Genomic DNA, 13,434 nt, shown 5'->3' on the forward strand with positions numbered 1-13,434 from the left:
CTAATGTAGAAAATTAAACTTTGTTTAAATTTACTGAGTTTATTTCAAAACGGAAATCTCCAAATCCCTCCCTAACAGTGTCTTGCTGTTCTTTCAGAATTAAATGCATTTTTAAAAAAATGAAGCATGTAGTCTTTGGAATAAGTGATTGTTCAAAATTCAGAAGTTTACAGTAATACCAGCATAAACTTCTGCATCTTTTCTGACACTAAAATCACTTTCATTCCTGGTGTAATAAGCAACTACAGTTTGTAGAGGGGTTTTTTGACATCTATTATCATCAGTAAGAATACTTTAAAAATATAATTCAGAAATATTCCCTGTGTTTTCCTCACTATGTTTTTAAATCATGTACAACTAATAGATCTGATCATCTGTAGATAAGAAATGCTTTGTAAAATATGCAAATTTTCCTTTCTTATTTAAGGGGTATAAAATACATTTTCAAAGTACCACCTACTATCTACAAGTATCTAAAATATTTATCATTTGTTCACCAGCAGTGAAATATCATCATCTCGGAGAGAAAACCACCAAAAGAATGACTTTCATTTACCATTCTTTTTTTGTTAGAAATAGATGGGTCACAAAAAAACAGCTCTACCAAAATTCATAGCAGAGATGCACTTCATCAAAATATGTCAAGTAGTAGGTACCTATCCCCCTGTCCTTGGGTAGGATTTGAGATCTGTAACTGAACAGATTTCACAGTTCTGGAGAAATCTAGTCAATCTTGAGAAACCTTTAGCTAGAGGTACCTGAAAACTAGAATTACAATATTTCCACATTAGCATTTTTCAAATTCTCCACTAGCCAGCCGAATGTAACTGCTAAAATAAGAATAGCTGTTGAGTTTATGAAACAGTGAAATGCAGAAAATCTGTGTATTTCAAAATATGCTGTTGTTTTCAGGGATCAACTGAAAGTCTGAAAAAGCAGAAATACAAATTACTCAGAAAAAAAGTTTGGACTTCTGCTTATTTACTGCAGTCATTTGTAGATCACATAATATTTGTTTTTCTTTTGTTGTAGTCAACCATCAGTGATACTGCACAGTTTCAAAAATAATGCTATATATTCTTCCCAAACAAATTGTTAAAAAAATCCACCACACTTGTCAAAAAGTGCTTAGGATCTGTGGAAAATGTTGTTAAAACAGCTGAAACATGCTTCATTTTGGAGACAAGGCTACAAGGCATGATGAGAACTGTAACTCAGCTGTCTGTGAGTGTTTTCTGTGGTTGGGCTTCACACAAACATTGTCCAGCTTTGCATAAAGTTCTGCTGCTCTGCAGCTGCTCCTTAAAAGCATCCTGAGAACGCTCCAGCTAATTTATTAACATTTTGAGACCAAAATAAAACTGTGGGAAAGAGCAACCTGGAGCATTTATTTGGGTTTTTCTATTGTCAGAAGTAACTGCAATAGAGCAAGTTGTTGCAGTGGATAAGGCCAAAGTGTTCCCAAGTAACTGTTAAAGGCTTATTAAAAAAAAACCGAGATAAATTTATCATTAACAAAAGAGAGGGACTGTAGCAACCTACTGAAGTAGGTTCTATATTCTATTCTACCAATTAATTGAGTTGTTATCATTGATTATATTAGAAGTTGTTATGTAGCGGATCTGCAGATGCCAACCCATGGCTAATCTTTCAGGTGTTCCATATTTAAGTTGCTTGTTTCTTTCTCCCTCTTTCTCTTCACAAAAGCCTAGATGACTTATTAAGGTGTGGGGTCACCTTTGCAGCTAATATGGTGGTGGTGGACAAGGAAAGCACGATGAGTGCTGAGGAAGACTACATGGCAGATGCCAAGACTATTGTGAATGTTCAAACCCTCTTCAGGTAAAGCATTTTTGCAATCTATCTACACATTCTCATTAATTGTGAAATACTTGATGCCTCTTGTGCCAAGAACTTATTCTTTTTTTATTCTACTTAAATTTTCCCTTGCATGAATTTGTGTCTTACATGGAAAAACTTTATCCACCCTGCTTAGCAATTCACTTAGAATCCTGAGGTATTCTGCTGAAAGCTCAGATGAAATGCTTTGCATCCCAAAACCAGACAACCATTTTAAAAGTTAGCTGTCAGGTTTACAGGAAGGAAAATAAAGTTACTCTTGAAGACTTAGGAGGAAAAATAGTTGAGAAAAGAAAGTTCACAGTAATGCTAAAGCCTATATGAAAAGCAGATCCTTCTAATGCTGAAAGGTAAGCACTGCATCACTGTGAAGTTAGTAGTAAGTGTTCACATTTTGAATATCTAGTTTTGCACAGAAGTTAGGTTTTTAGGCACATTATATACAACACTACATATGACAGCAACATGGCAATATGCCTGAGAATATAATATGATCAGTCTAGTAAAGAGGCTGAGGAGGCTGTGATGAAAAGCAAAACACTGAGATTTACTGTTCCTTTTGAGAACTCTCCTCATTAAAGCCTTTGTTTTCAATATCTTGGTTCAGTGAGTATGAAGAAAATGTGTCGCTTTGAGCTGAGAAGAATATTATTTTCTTAATAAAAACACCCAAAAAATCTCACACAAAACAAAACACACTACACAGTCAGCTATGAAATGCCTCCCTGATTTGGGGCTTAAGCCTTGCACTTCCTGGTGTTCATTCTAATAAGACCTAAAAGGAAGTTGAGTATGATTCAATGTTGCTTTAATTGCAATTACCTGTGTGTCAAACCTTCCACAAAAGACCAGAGATGCATAGTAAAAGTGATTTGAATCCACTGGTTTAGAAAACTGAGCATTGAACTACAGTGGAGCTTTTTTCTGTAAATGCAGCTCTGTGAGAATGCAGTTAAATGCTCTTTGCATTTCTGCATGTGCTCAAAGGAAGCAAAATCTGCATTGCACAAGAAACATTAATTCTGTCTTTTTCTAACATTTCAGTTTCTGAATTGGTACCTGATACTTGCACAGGTGTGTGATTCACACTCACACCTATGAAAATTGGGGTTGAAACTATAATTGAACTTTATCTGTACATCACTCAGATCTACTCCTAACCATACAGTGCTAAGGCACTCGCTGAGGTTTTTTACACACATCAGTTTTTCTGAAATACAGTTTACCCCCACATGGAAAAAGGAGTATCATAAGCAAGACTTGTAAAAGTAAATCCAACTGTTTTTTTCCTAGTTGTGTTCTACTTTGTAAAAGAGAAATTACATACGATAGGTATGCCATTAGAGGTTACTGTACACTCCTTCAGTTGTCTTGCACACTGTTTGCAACTAGATGGCAGCTTTAACTCGTGTACAAACTCTGTCTGGTTCAGTACTCTTTTAACACTGCATACTTACAATCAAGGTAAATTAAAATAAATACCTTGGTTTAAGACATAACAACACTTTTTCATAAAACTTTGTAAATTTTCACAAATAGTGTATAGAATAAATTTGTTGGTTTTTTTTTCCCCTAGAACACATATAATAATTTCACTGCATTTTTGTATTATGTCAAAGTTGTAGAAATAAGTAAGCTTTGGGAAGAGGCATAAGATAGAGGCATTTACCTGTTCTACGGAATAAATTACATTCATTGCACTAAATTAAACAGTTTTCTAAATGACTTTTAAAATATATTGAAAGCTTTTTCATTACTTACGAATACCTAATAATATCAGAAAGTAATGAAGAAAAGACTGGACATGGTAGAGAGCAAGAGCACTCAACACCAACTGTAGTGTTAAAGAGGGATTTTAAACCCCTGGATTTAATATGCTGTTTTCAGTAATATGACATCATTGACAAAGATTGCACTTTGGTCTCACCAGGTGAAACTGTTCAGAGGGTGCAGGCTGATCTAAACAGCCCTGATGTTACTCAGGCCTGAAAAAGCCCTGTGAGAGGGCTGCAGTAACCCAGGCTCTTCAGCCCAGGCTGGCAGTTCTCATACACCAGTTGTGTCATTATTCCCTGATTTACATAAATTAGCAATCCTGCTTTGCCCCGAGAGTGTGCTCCCCACCCTGGAAGGCAGAGACATTGATTGTAAGAACAGGGTTATTATTAGCACCTTTAGGGCTAGAAGCTGTGCCATCCCAATTAAAGCTGTAACACAGCACTGACTAAGAAAGAGCAGGTTATCACAGCTTAAAAATAAAAGCAGAAACCAATAGTCTTGGACTATACCTTAAGATGCTTTTCACTTTTTAAAATTAAATAGGAAGCCAACCACTGAGTTCCTGTAGACAGGTGTGAGCCCACCTCAGAAAAACAGCACATTTCCTCAGGCAGTAGGTCTGAACCACTATAAAGTTTTACTAGTTAACCTCTTAAAGGCTGTGTTTCAAATCCTGCAGGAAGCCTGTTGCCAGCAGTACATGTAACAGGTCAGTGTTTTGGTTGGTATCTAGCTGTCATCACCAATTTAGAGATAAACCAAATGAGGTACTATGATGGCATTGCATTATTTTCTGGGTCTATCATTGTGGTTTGGGAAAGAACTACATGTCTCTCTTGCTTGTCTGATTTCCGAATATGAATTCAATGGCAAGCCATGCCTTCCATCAGGCTGGTGGGGGCTTTCTCTTCCCCATTCAGTCCTTTCTTACTAGAACGGGGTAGAAGAGAGGGATCTTTGCCCAGGAGGAGCCTGCTCCAGTGCTAAAAGCTAGCAGGCAGAGTGCCTTACACCCAGGGCAAGATGCAATCTCTCCCTGACTTCCTGGAGAGCAATTTCCCCTAATTCAGCTAAAAGGCACTTGTAAGTAAAATATTTCAGCAATACCAATTTTGAAACTGATTTCCTAATACAGATCTGTTTTCATATCTTGGTGATAAACAGAACCATCTTTAAGAGAAACACAGCAGCCTGCATTTTTTCCTCCTGTGTATATTTTATCACGAGATCAGCTTTTAATTTCCTATTACTCCTAATTCTGAATTTTGTAGTGTTAGTTTTCAAAGACAATGTGGGATTAACACATATTGGCAGAGAGTCTGGATATACATTTCCCCACATTTAGGCTTTGCTAGAATTGCCATTTCAGTGGGGTTTCCCCCTGCAAAGGTGAGGGAAAAGGACAAGACTTGCAAAAGGGTGCCTTGAATTCCATTTCCGTCCACTAACTTACCAAATGCTGCTTCCATGAAAAGTGAGACAGAAGCCACATCAGTGATGTAATTAGTACTACAATTACCTATTGCTAAGTGTAGACAAGTAGCCTCAGGATCAGTGAAAGAGGCTACAAATGTACATCTCATCTTCTGACAGAAATCTGCAGAGGAAAGATTTAAATAATAATATGTGTTCTATTCCAAGTTGTTTAGTATTTAAATAGTGTAAACTATGATTTTCTTTCTGTTTCTTGGAGCCCTAAGTGCTGAAGAGGGGTTCTTGAGTCTGCTGCTTGAAAATCTGTGTAATTCAGCCAGTTCACAGTTGAGCTTTCTTCACTGCTTTTAGTTACTGGAAGCCTGAATTGGTGTTAAGTTATAAATATTTTGTATATGTAAATATTTCAAAGTGAGAACATAAGTATACATAAACATACATTTTCTCAGCAACTCCCACAAGTGTCACTTTTCATCTATATTGCTCAGACTGTAGTCACAGCATACAAACAGACCTCAAGAAAGAAAAACCAACTGGAAGGGTACATAAATCAGTCATACTTTACATGCAACCAGGTACTAAGTACAAGCTTTAAACTTTTGCATTTTTTGTTGTTTCCTACAGATTTGTGTTATTGTACCAATCACTAAATAAAACCTCTGATAATGAAATTGTTTTTTTCTAGCATTTAAGTATTTTGTGAGCTCAGTGTGCTTCTTGGTGAATTCTACAGAGAATGTGTTGCAGTTTCCTCTACTGTTGGACCAGCATTTCACTGGGCCCAGACCCACCACAGTTTCAGAGACTTCATTAAAAACATGGAGACAAGCACAAGCTGTAGCTTTATGTAGAGCCTTATAATTAGAAGTATAACCATGACATTCTTTTGAAATGCAGGTTGTTCTCCAGCCTAAGCATTATCACAGAACTAACTCACCCAGCCAACATGAGATTCATGCAGTTCAGAGCCAAAGACTGCTATTCTCTTGCTCTGTCCAAATTGGAAAAGGTAAGGAGATTTGCCTCCCCCCACCCTCAGTTTAAATGTTATGTTTTTATTACTTTTTCTGATTTTGTAACAAAGATTTCAAAACAAGTGGAAACAGTGAAATGATTTATGGTTGTAGTTACCGTAAAAGATATTTTTTTTTCAAAAATCTGCCCTCATTTAAGAATAAAGTTCATTTTGATTTAATCATTTTACAATACAATATAAATCAACCAACTCTCTGGTGGAATTTGCTCAAGGAAAATGAAATATTTTTGGATAATTAAATATTTAGAGCTAATGTAGTTGTCCAAGAGGCTGACACAGGCAATTAACATGGAACATCTTTTAACTGACTAAATGCTTAAAACATACAGCTTTTATTATAATGTATTTTTTAATTCCTCTTCATTTTAAAGGCATTATAATTGTGTCTTCTGTACACATTTCTGTGTATCCATGGGAGATGTTGGCATTAATGGGACAGTTTGAGAACAATAATTGTTCTCTGTCAGAATTATGAGAGGGACAGCAACACTACTTAAATGTTAGCTAAAACCTTCATATTCCATATGTATATTGGGCATTTTCAAATTGTGGAACTGTGGCTGTGTGGAGATGAAGTTAATCTGCTTGTTCAAAATACTGTTACTGCAAACAGGTGGAGCATAGGAAGTAATGCTGTGCGCATCTGTTTACGTCTCTAAACTCAAGGACAATCCTCTTTCTCATAAATCTTCCCTGGTGATATGACCTACCCACCACATTCTGAGTTTGTGAGAGACAAATAATATCACTGTGACAGTCTTCAAGGGCAGAAATCCTTCACTACATTCTTTTCTTTCTCCCCATCAATCTATCAATCAGTCTGATTGCTGGGTTTTCTCATGTACCCTCCCAGCTGGTGCACCTCGGATACCTTACATACCTTGGTGAATGTGAATTCATGCCAAAATCATTACCATTATACAGATTTAACATGTAGTTTCCATTTCCTAGTTGTACCGTAAATTTCCTAAATTTTGGGGATTTCAGAGTACAATGTTCATGTACGCAATTTTAATATATACTTCATTGAAAAGAGCCTTTCCATAGGAATTTACCTTCCCAGTCTGGTTTCTTACATTCTTTGAATGCTGCAAAAATTCAGCCTGTGTGGATGAGAGGATAAGGATGAGACATAAATCTTTTACCCAGTTGAATAACATACTTTAGACGTCGACCACAGGATGTAAATATCTGGGTGGCCTTTAGTGACCTGTTATTTTTTGCATGAAGGCTTGGTTAGGTGGTGTTCTGACAGAGACATAGCCTGGAGAGCTGTGAGGAAACCAGACAAAAGTTAGAGAGGAGCTGTTTGCAGCAGGAGGCTCAGCTTTGCTGGGATAATGCCACCCCCACTACCCTTTAAGGTTTGCACCTGTGGCTCCTCCACTTCCTCCCTCCATGGTAAATCCATGAAGGATCCATGAAGCTACAGCTGGCTGGAATCTTTCAGGACAACCAGGGCCAACATCTGGCTGGGGCCTTCAACACTGTGTTTCAACCAAACTTAATGTCTTGGTGTACTGTGACTGACAGGGTTTTGAAATTATTTGTTAACATATTCCCTTAATCTGATTCCAGTTGGATTCTGGAATTCTCTGTGGGCTGTCTACTTCAATGCAGTGAAACCAGGATTTTTAGCTCAGTTCTTTCTTTCTTTATATAGGCTCCTTAATTTTTCAAGCAAATATTCTGGAAATACTTAAAAATATTTTAACTTCTTGACTATCTTAATAATTTATTGTGCAAAAGTTATGAAGATAGGTTGGAAGCTGAGCATTTAATGAACTTCCTATCTAAACTATGCTCTGCTGAAACAGAGGTAGATAAATTAACTTAAAGAAAGAATATTTTCTTCATTGCTCTTGTAGTTGCCTGCTGTTAATATTTCCCAGTCACTTCATCTTAACATTTGCAGGGAGAACTTCACAGGTGGTGCTGTAGTTCATTTGATGTTTCAGAACTCCCTCATGCAAGATGAAAGGCAATTAAAAACTCCAGTAAAAATTACCTAAAGCAGTCAAACATACAGTTGCTTGTTATTTCTGCATTAAGTGTCTCATTTTCAGAAAGACTGAGAATGTCAGGCAAGTTGCCTTGAGGTAGCAGTGAAACACACTTGCAAAATTGGCTTTTTAACCTAATGGGCTGCAGAAGACAGAGACACAAATCAGATGTCCATCTGCTGTTGCAGCTGCAACTTTTCTCATTTTAGAGATAAATAAATCTGACAGTAAACTCAGCACTGACATAGGAGAAAGCAGTGGCCTTTATACAAGAGAGAAAAGGAAAAATACCCACACTCTAAACTTGACATCTGCGTTCTCCATTTGTCTTGCATAAGGAAAAAAAATGAGGTAACCACTCCCTCTTTCTTGAATGAAAGGGTTTGTAGTGCTTTGGATAGGATTCAGACTTCAGTTTGCTATGGTTTTTTTCCCAAGTAAATATTGCAGGTGTTATTGATAAAAATTCTAAAGCTGTAAGTGATCATTTTGAAATAAGTACAAGTTTCTATATCTTTTAATCAAACCCAATCCTGTGATTTTGTGGCCCAGTATATTTGCAGTGATTTACACACAGCCAGGCTGCTTTTGTAACTTTCAGGATGGAGCCTCCTATTTCCTGTCTCCATTTTTTTTTCTTTAATATAATTCAGGTATTAAGCAGATTTGAATTAACGTTAAGTAATAAAAAACAATAATGACATAGGAGTTATAAAAAGAGATTGGTACCTCTTATTATTGGTGTCTTATTTTACATAGATCTCTAACAATTTACATAAATTCTAAAATTGTACAAGCAATTAGCACACAAATTTGACTGTTAAACTGACAGATTTTTAGGAAGTTGTTCCATATCAACACCAGAAAATTAATTTGTTCTTTCCTAGAAAATAGGATTATATTTCTCACAAATCCCTTTGAAGCAAGAATAAAAGAAAAGCAAGGCTGTAGAAGAGATGGAAGGAAACTAAACCAGCCTGGTCCAGTCATACGAGAGTCAGCAAAGCCAAGGGCTGGGTCCTGCCCTTGGGTCACAATCACCTCCTGCAGCACTGCAGGAGGGGACAGAGTGGCTGGAAAGCTGCTCAAGGATGGGGGTGCTGGTTGACAGCCTGAGCCAGCATGTGTCCAGGTGGCCACAAGGCAAGTGGCATCCTGGTCGGTACCAGAAAGTGGCCAGCAGCACCAGGACACTGACTGACCCCTGTGCCATTTCTTCCCTTTTGTACCAGATTCTGTTCATGTTTCCTGTTCCTAGGAGACTTCCTGCCCCAGGATGACAGCCCACTGTCAACGTCAAGGAATTGGAGCAGGTTAACAGGAGCTAAGCACAGTTGATATCCCTCCATCTTTTTAAAACTGATCTGGTGGAATATGCCCATGCAGTTTGAGATGTGATGACTGAAACAACATACACATTGATCAATGTCTTTCAACCTGAAAACCTGTACCTATTGAACAAAAATGCTGCATACTTGTAGGAAGAAACTATGTTGAGAGTAAAGGGATTTTACACTTTATCTATTTCATGTTTTTGTTACAGTCCTTCCAAAACCAGCATTAAAAATGTTTCCTGTGTTTTAATTCCTTAACAGAAAGAGCGGGAGAAGGGATCTAATCTGGCGTTTATGTTTCGACTGCCCTTTGCTGCTGGCAGAGTTTTCAGCATCAGCATGTTGGACACACTGCTTTATCAGGTACTATGAACAGTAATGTGACTTAACACAAATATTGCCATCCATTTTATTGTGCTTAATTGCTAGATGACCCTATTTTCTGCCATAGGATCCATTAAAGTGTGTCTATACTGGGAGCAATCAATGGCAAAAGACAATGGAGCATGCTTGACGTCTTAGTTCAGTTATGAATCCCAAAATCACCCTGTGACTGCACAAAATCCAATGTTAGATAATGTGATACTATTAATGTACCTCTCCACAGTCAAATAGCTTTGATAAGACCTACATAAATTACAGATTATACAGAATAATAATGCTTGTACTCTGCAATAAAAAACGCAGTGCCCATTCCCACACATCATGTCCCTAACAGAAAGGAACAGAATTACTTTAATATGTAATTTATTAGTCACCTGCATTTGCTGATAAAGGCCTCAATTACTTCACAGAGTCCTCTCCTCTTACTCATGTTGACTAGACCTGCAGAGGTCCTGTCATTACACTGTAAAGTAAGGCATGCTTGCCCTTGCAAGAAATGCATTCAGTGGTTGCAAAGACACAGTGGGGGAAGAACAGGCAGCAGTTCAACCTTGTAGCTCAGAATCCAGGAAGTAGTGATGACAGTGAGAATCAGGAAAGAGCACACCTTCAGAGAGTTGACAAGAAAAAATATCAGAAAATACAGTCATGGCAAATGGAGGCAGTAGTTGCTAGTTTCAGGGTGGAATATAGGTCAATATTGCTCACTCTTCAGCAGTGCCCACATTTCTGCACACTCTGACACACCAGGTTCCCAAGGAGCAGCACCGCCCTGCAAGGATCAAGGCACACAACATAAGCAGGAACACCACCATGGCCCACAACATCTGCTCACCTGAGCAGCCTCCTGCCTTGCCTCTACCTGGGGATAGCCTGTGGATGCTTTAGTACTCAGGTGGAAAACATCCTTGCAGGGAAATGAATTTACTTGGTAATTTGGGGCATGAAGGGTGTTCTTTTATCTCAATTCTACTTCCAAATAAATTTCCTGAAGGCAAATCCAACATAAATAGAAAAATTCCTGGAGCTAAACTTTTCTCAAGAAGCCATTAATATATAAACTAGTCATGTATATGGACATACATATTTTAAAGTTCTTGAAAGAAATGCATTTGCATATAAAACATCTTCATAATCATGCCCCAGAATATCAGCATCACATACCACAATAAAAAGAAGTAAAAATACCAAAGACACATATATAGAAACAGATCTGTCAATCATCAACAGCTCTTGCCAGCACTTAGGTAACTTCAATATTTTATATTTGCTCCTAGACATGAATAATCATGCAATGACTTGACAGAGTAACACCATTCACCACAAAGTGTTTAAAACAAAAGGCCTCACATGCTGATTCACACTTTAATTCCACCTGTCCTTCCTTTGAACTGCTACTGCTCATAGGTGAATTGTCATTTTTCTAGAATTACATTTCTTACTCCAAGTTAGAAATTCTATAACAGCAGCTCTTTGTGCTTTTTCATGGTCCCATTTTCTGTCTTTTTCTTCTGCAAGAAACATAGCAAATGACATGGGGGAACATCAGGGTTCAGCTGATGCTTCCCATTATAGGCTGAAAGAAAAGCCTTTGAATTAACTTTAGGACAGTAACTGAAAAATGAAAACTTGGTCTTGCAAATCCTGGTGAATAAACTTGTTAATCTAATGAAAATCCCATGACAGAAATGATGCCGCCGAGATAACAAACATGTTTAATTTGCAAACAAATTTTACTTGAGATGCTCCTTGGCATTTAGCCCATCATGACTGGGATACTGCCAGTACAAAAATTAAAATAGTTGAATCATTATGTATCAAATGAAATCCAGCTAGCATCTGAGTTTGAACAAATCCAGGTTCTATAGCTCTAAAGGATTTCTGTGATACCTTTGTGGGCTATTTCTTTGTGAAAACCTCTTTTACATGAAGCCAGCAGAGCTACAGTGTGTGCTGCGTTCCAAGGACTGCAATGCTGCCCTGCTACACCTGAGTACAGGTGGCAAAGAACAGCTCAGCCACAGCTAGAAGAGCACCCCATGGGCCTCTCATTTCAGCAGCCCAGCCCAGGAGGAGAAATATTTGTGATTTCAGCTGATCTAATGGCCATTCCTGGCCTTTGTCTACACTTCTATACTAAACTTAATTTCTGCCTTTTAACCAATAGCAACACAGTGTTCAGCAGAGCAACATAGACATATCAACCCTTTAAAACGCTTCAGATTACTCATTTGAATAAAATGATAACAGTGCCACCTCAGAGGGACGCAGTGAGGACTGCAGAGCCATCTAACATCTGCCAGAGTTTCTTTTGCACAGAAGAGTTCATTATAATTTCACACCTCGTAGGGCTAACACCTCACTCCACTGACACATCCATCTTTGCTTTTCCCGTGCCTTGTTATGCCTTAGTCTGCTGAATCTTGTACCTTCATTGCATGCACATGCAGAGCCAATTTAGGAAAACTTACTTTATATATGTAAATTCAGCCAAAAGAAAGGGATAGGTATTCCTACAGTCATTAGGATATTTAAAGAGATGGACTGTAAACACAGATGTATAATTCCTTTGAAAGTCATACATAGTGCTAATGGTTGCCTACTCCTCTGTTCATTAAAGCTTTTTTCTTTCTTTTCTGTCTCTCTTGTTAAAAAATCTTGCAGTCATTTGTGAAAGATTATATGATTTCTATCACAAGACTTCTGCTGGGACTTGACACCACACCAGGATCTGGGTTTCTTTGTTCTGTAAGTTATTTAAAAAAAAAATAGTACAGAGTTCTAGAGAAGGTTCTGTACTGTCTGGAAAAGACTTCAACTTTCTTTGTATGGCTTTTCCTTTTGTGAAAGTTCAAGGAAGGCCATCTGTTTCCTTTTTCATCAGGGAGAAGATGAGGAAATTAAACAGAAAACATACCCATTTTTAGTTCCATAGCAAAAAAACAATCTCCCCAAGAAAACACAATGCATTCTATTCAGCAGAAAACTGGAAAGTCAGAAAAACACAGGAATACTGAATTTTATATGAAATAGCAATGGCAGTTCAGCAACCAGTTTAAAAATTAAATAGTTTTCACATAAAGATCAGATGTATTAAATGACTAGGAGTTCAAAAGTCATCTTGTAATTAAACATGTCAGCATTCCCCAATACAATTTAACTGTGTATATACACACATAAAAACTTACACAGCTGAAGTAAGTTTTGCTAAAATAAACCCCACCTTTCTGCTTTCTCCCACACCTATTATACTCTGGGTAGCAAACAGATCACTACAAATGGAGTCATTTACAAGTTGCTTTTGGGGATCTATAAAGAATGGCAGGAAGGTATCAATGATGGTTTAAAAAAGTTGTTTAAATAAAAATTACATATTTCTTGGTCAGTCATTAAGCTTCATTACAGTGAATGTAAGAACACTTGAAAGTACAATTGAATCTCTAAAAAGGAACTCATACATCTCGAAATAAAGGTAGTAATGAAGTGAGTGAGCTTCATGTAAGACTTCTTATGCCACTTATGCTTAGTGTATTACTTCCTCCCCACATATTCAGCCTGCAGTCTGTGGACAAAATTAAAATTCAAAATACTCATGCACTCCAAT

The 13,434-nt window shown here is 37.5% G+C and overlaps 1 protein-coding gene across 2 annotated transcripts in view; it reads left to right on the plus strand.

Moving 5' to 3' along the window:
• The window catches only part of KCNT2 (potassium sodium-activated channel subfamily T member 2), a 115,555-nt gene that overhangs the window by 89,637 nt on the left and 12,484 nt on the right, over positions 1–13,434 (plus strand). For both annotated transcript variants that reach the window (XM_053950794.1, XM_053950795.1), the window contains exons 23-26: positions 1,708–1,842; positions 5,971–6,082; positions 9,708–9,809; positions 12,495–12,578. In XM_053950794.1, the coding sequence (XP_053806769.1) occupies positions 1,708–1,842; positions 5,971–6,082; positions 9,708–9,809; positions 12,495–12,578 (433 nt within the window). The remainder of the gene's footprint in view (positions 1–1,707; positions 1,843–5,970; positions 6,083–9,707; positions 9,810–12,494; positions 12,579–13,434) is intronic.

The sequence above is a fragment of the Vidua chalybeata genome, chromosome 9 (assembly GCF_026979565.1).
Source record: "Vidua chalybeata isolate OUT-0048 chromosome 9, bVidCha1 merged haplotype, whole genome shotgun sequence".
Classification (NCBI taxonomy): Eukaryota; Metazoa; Chordata; class Aves; order Passeriformes; family Viduidae; genus Vidua; species Vidua chalybeata.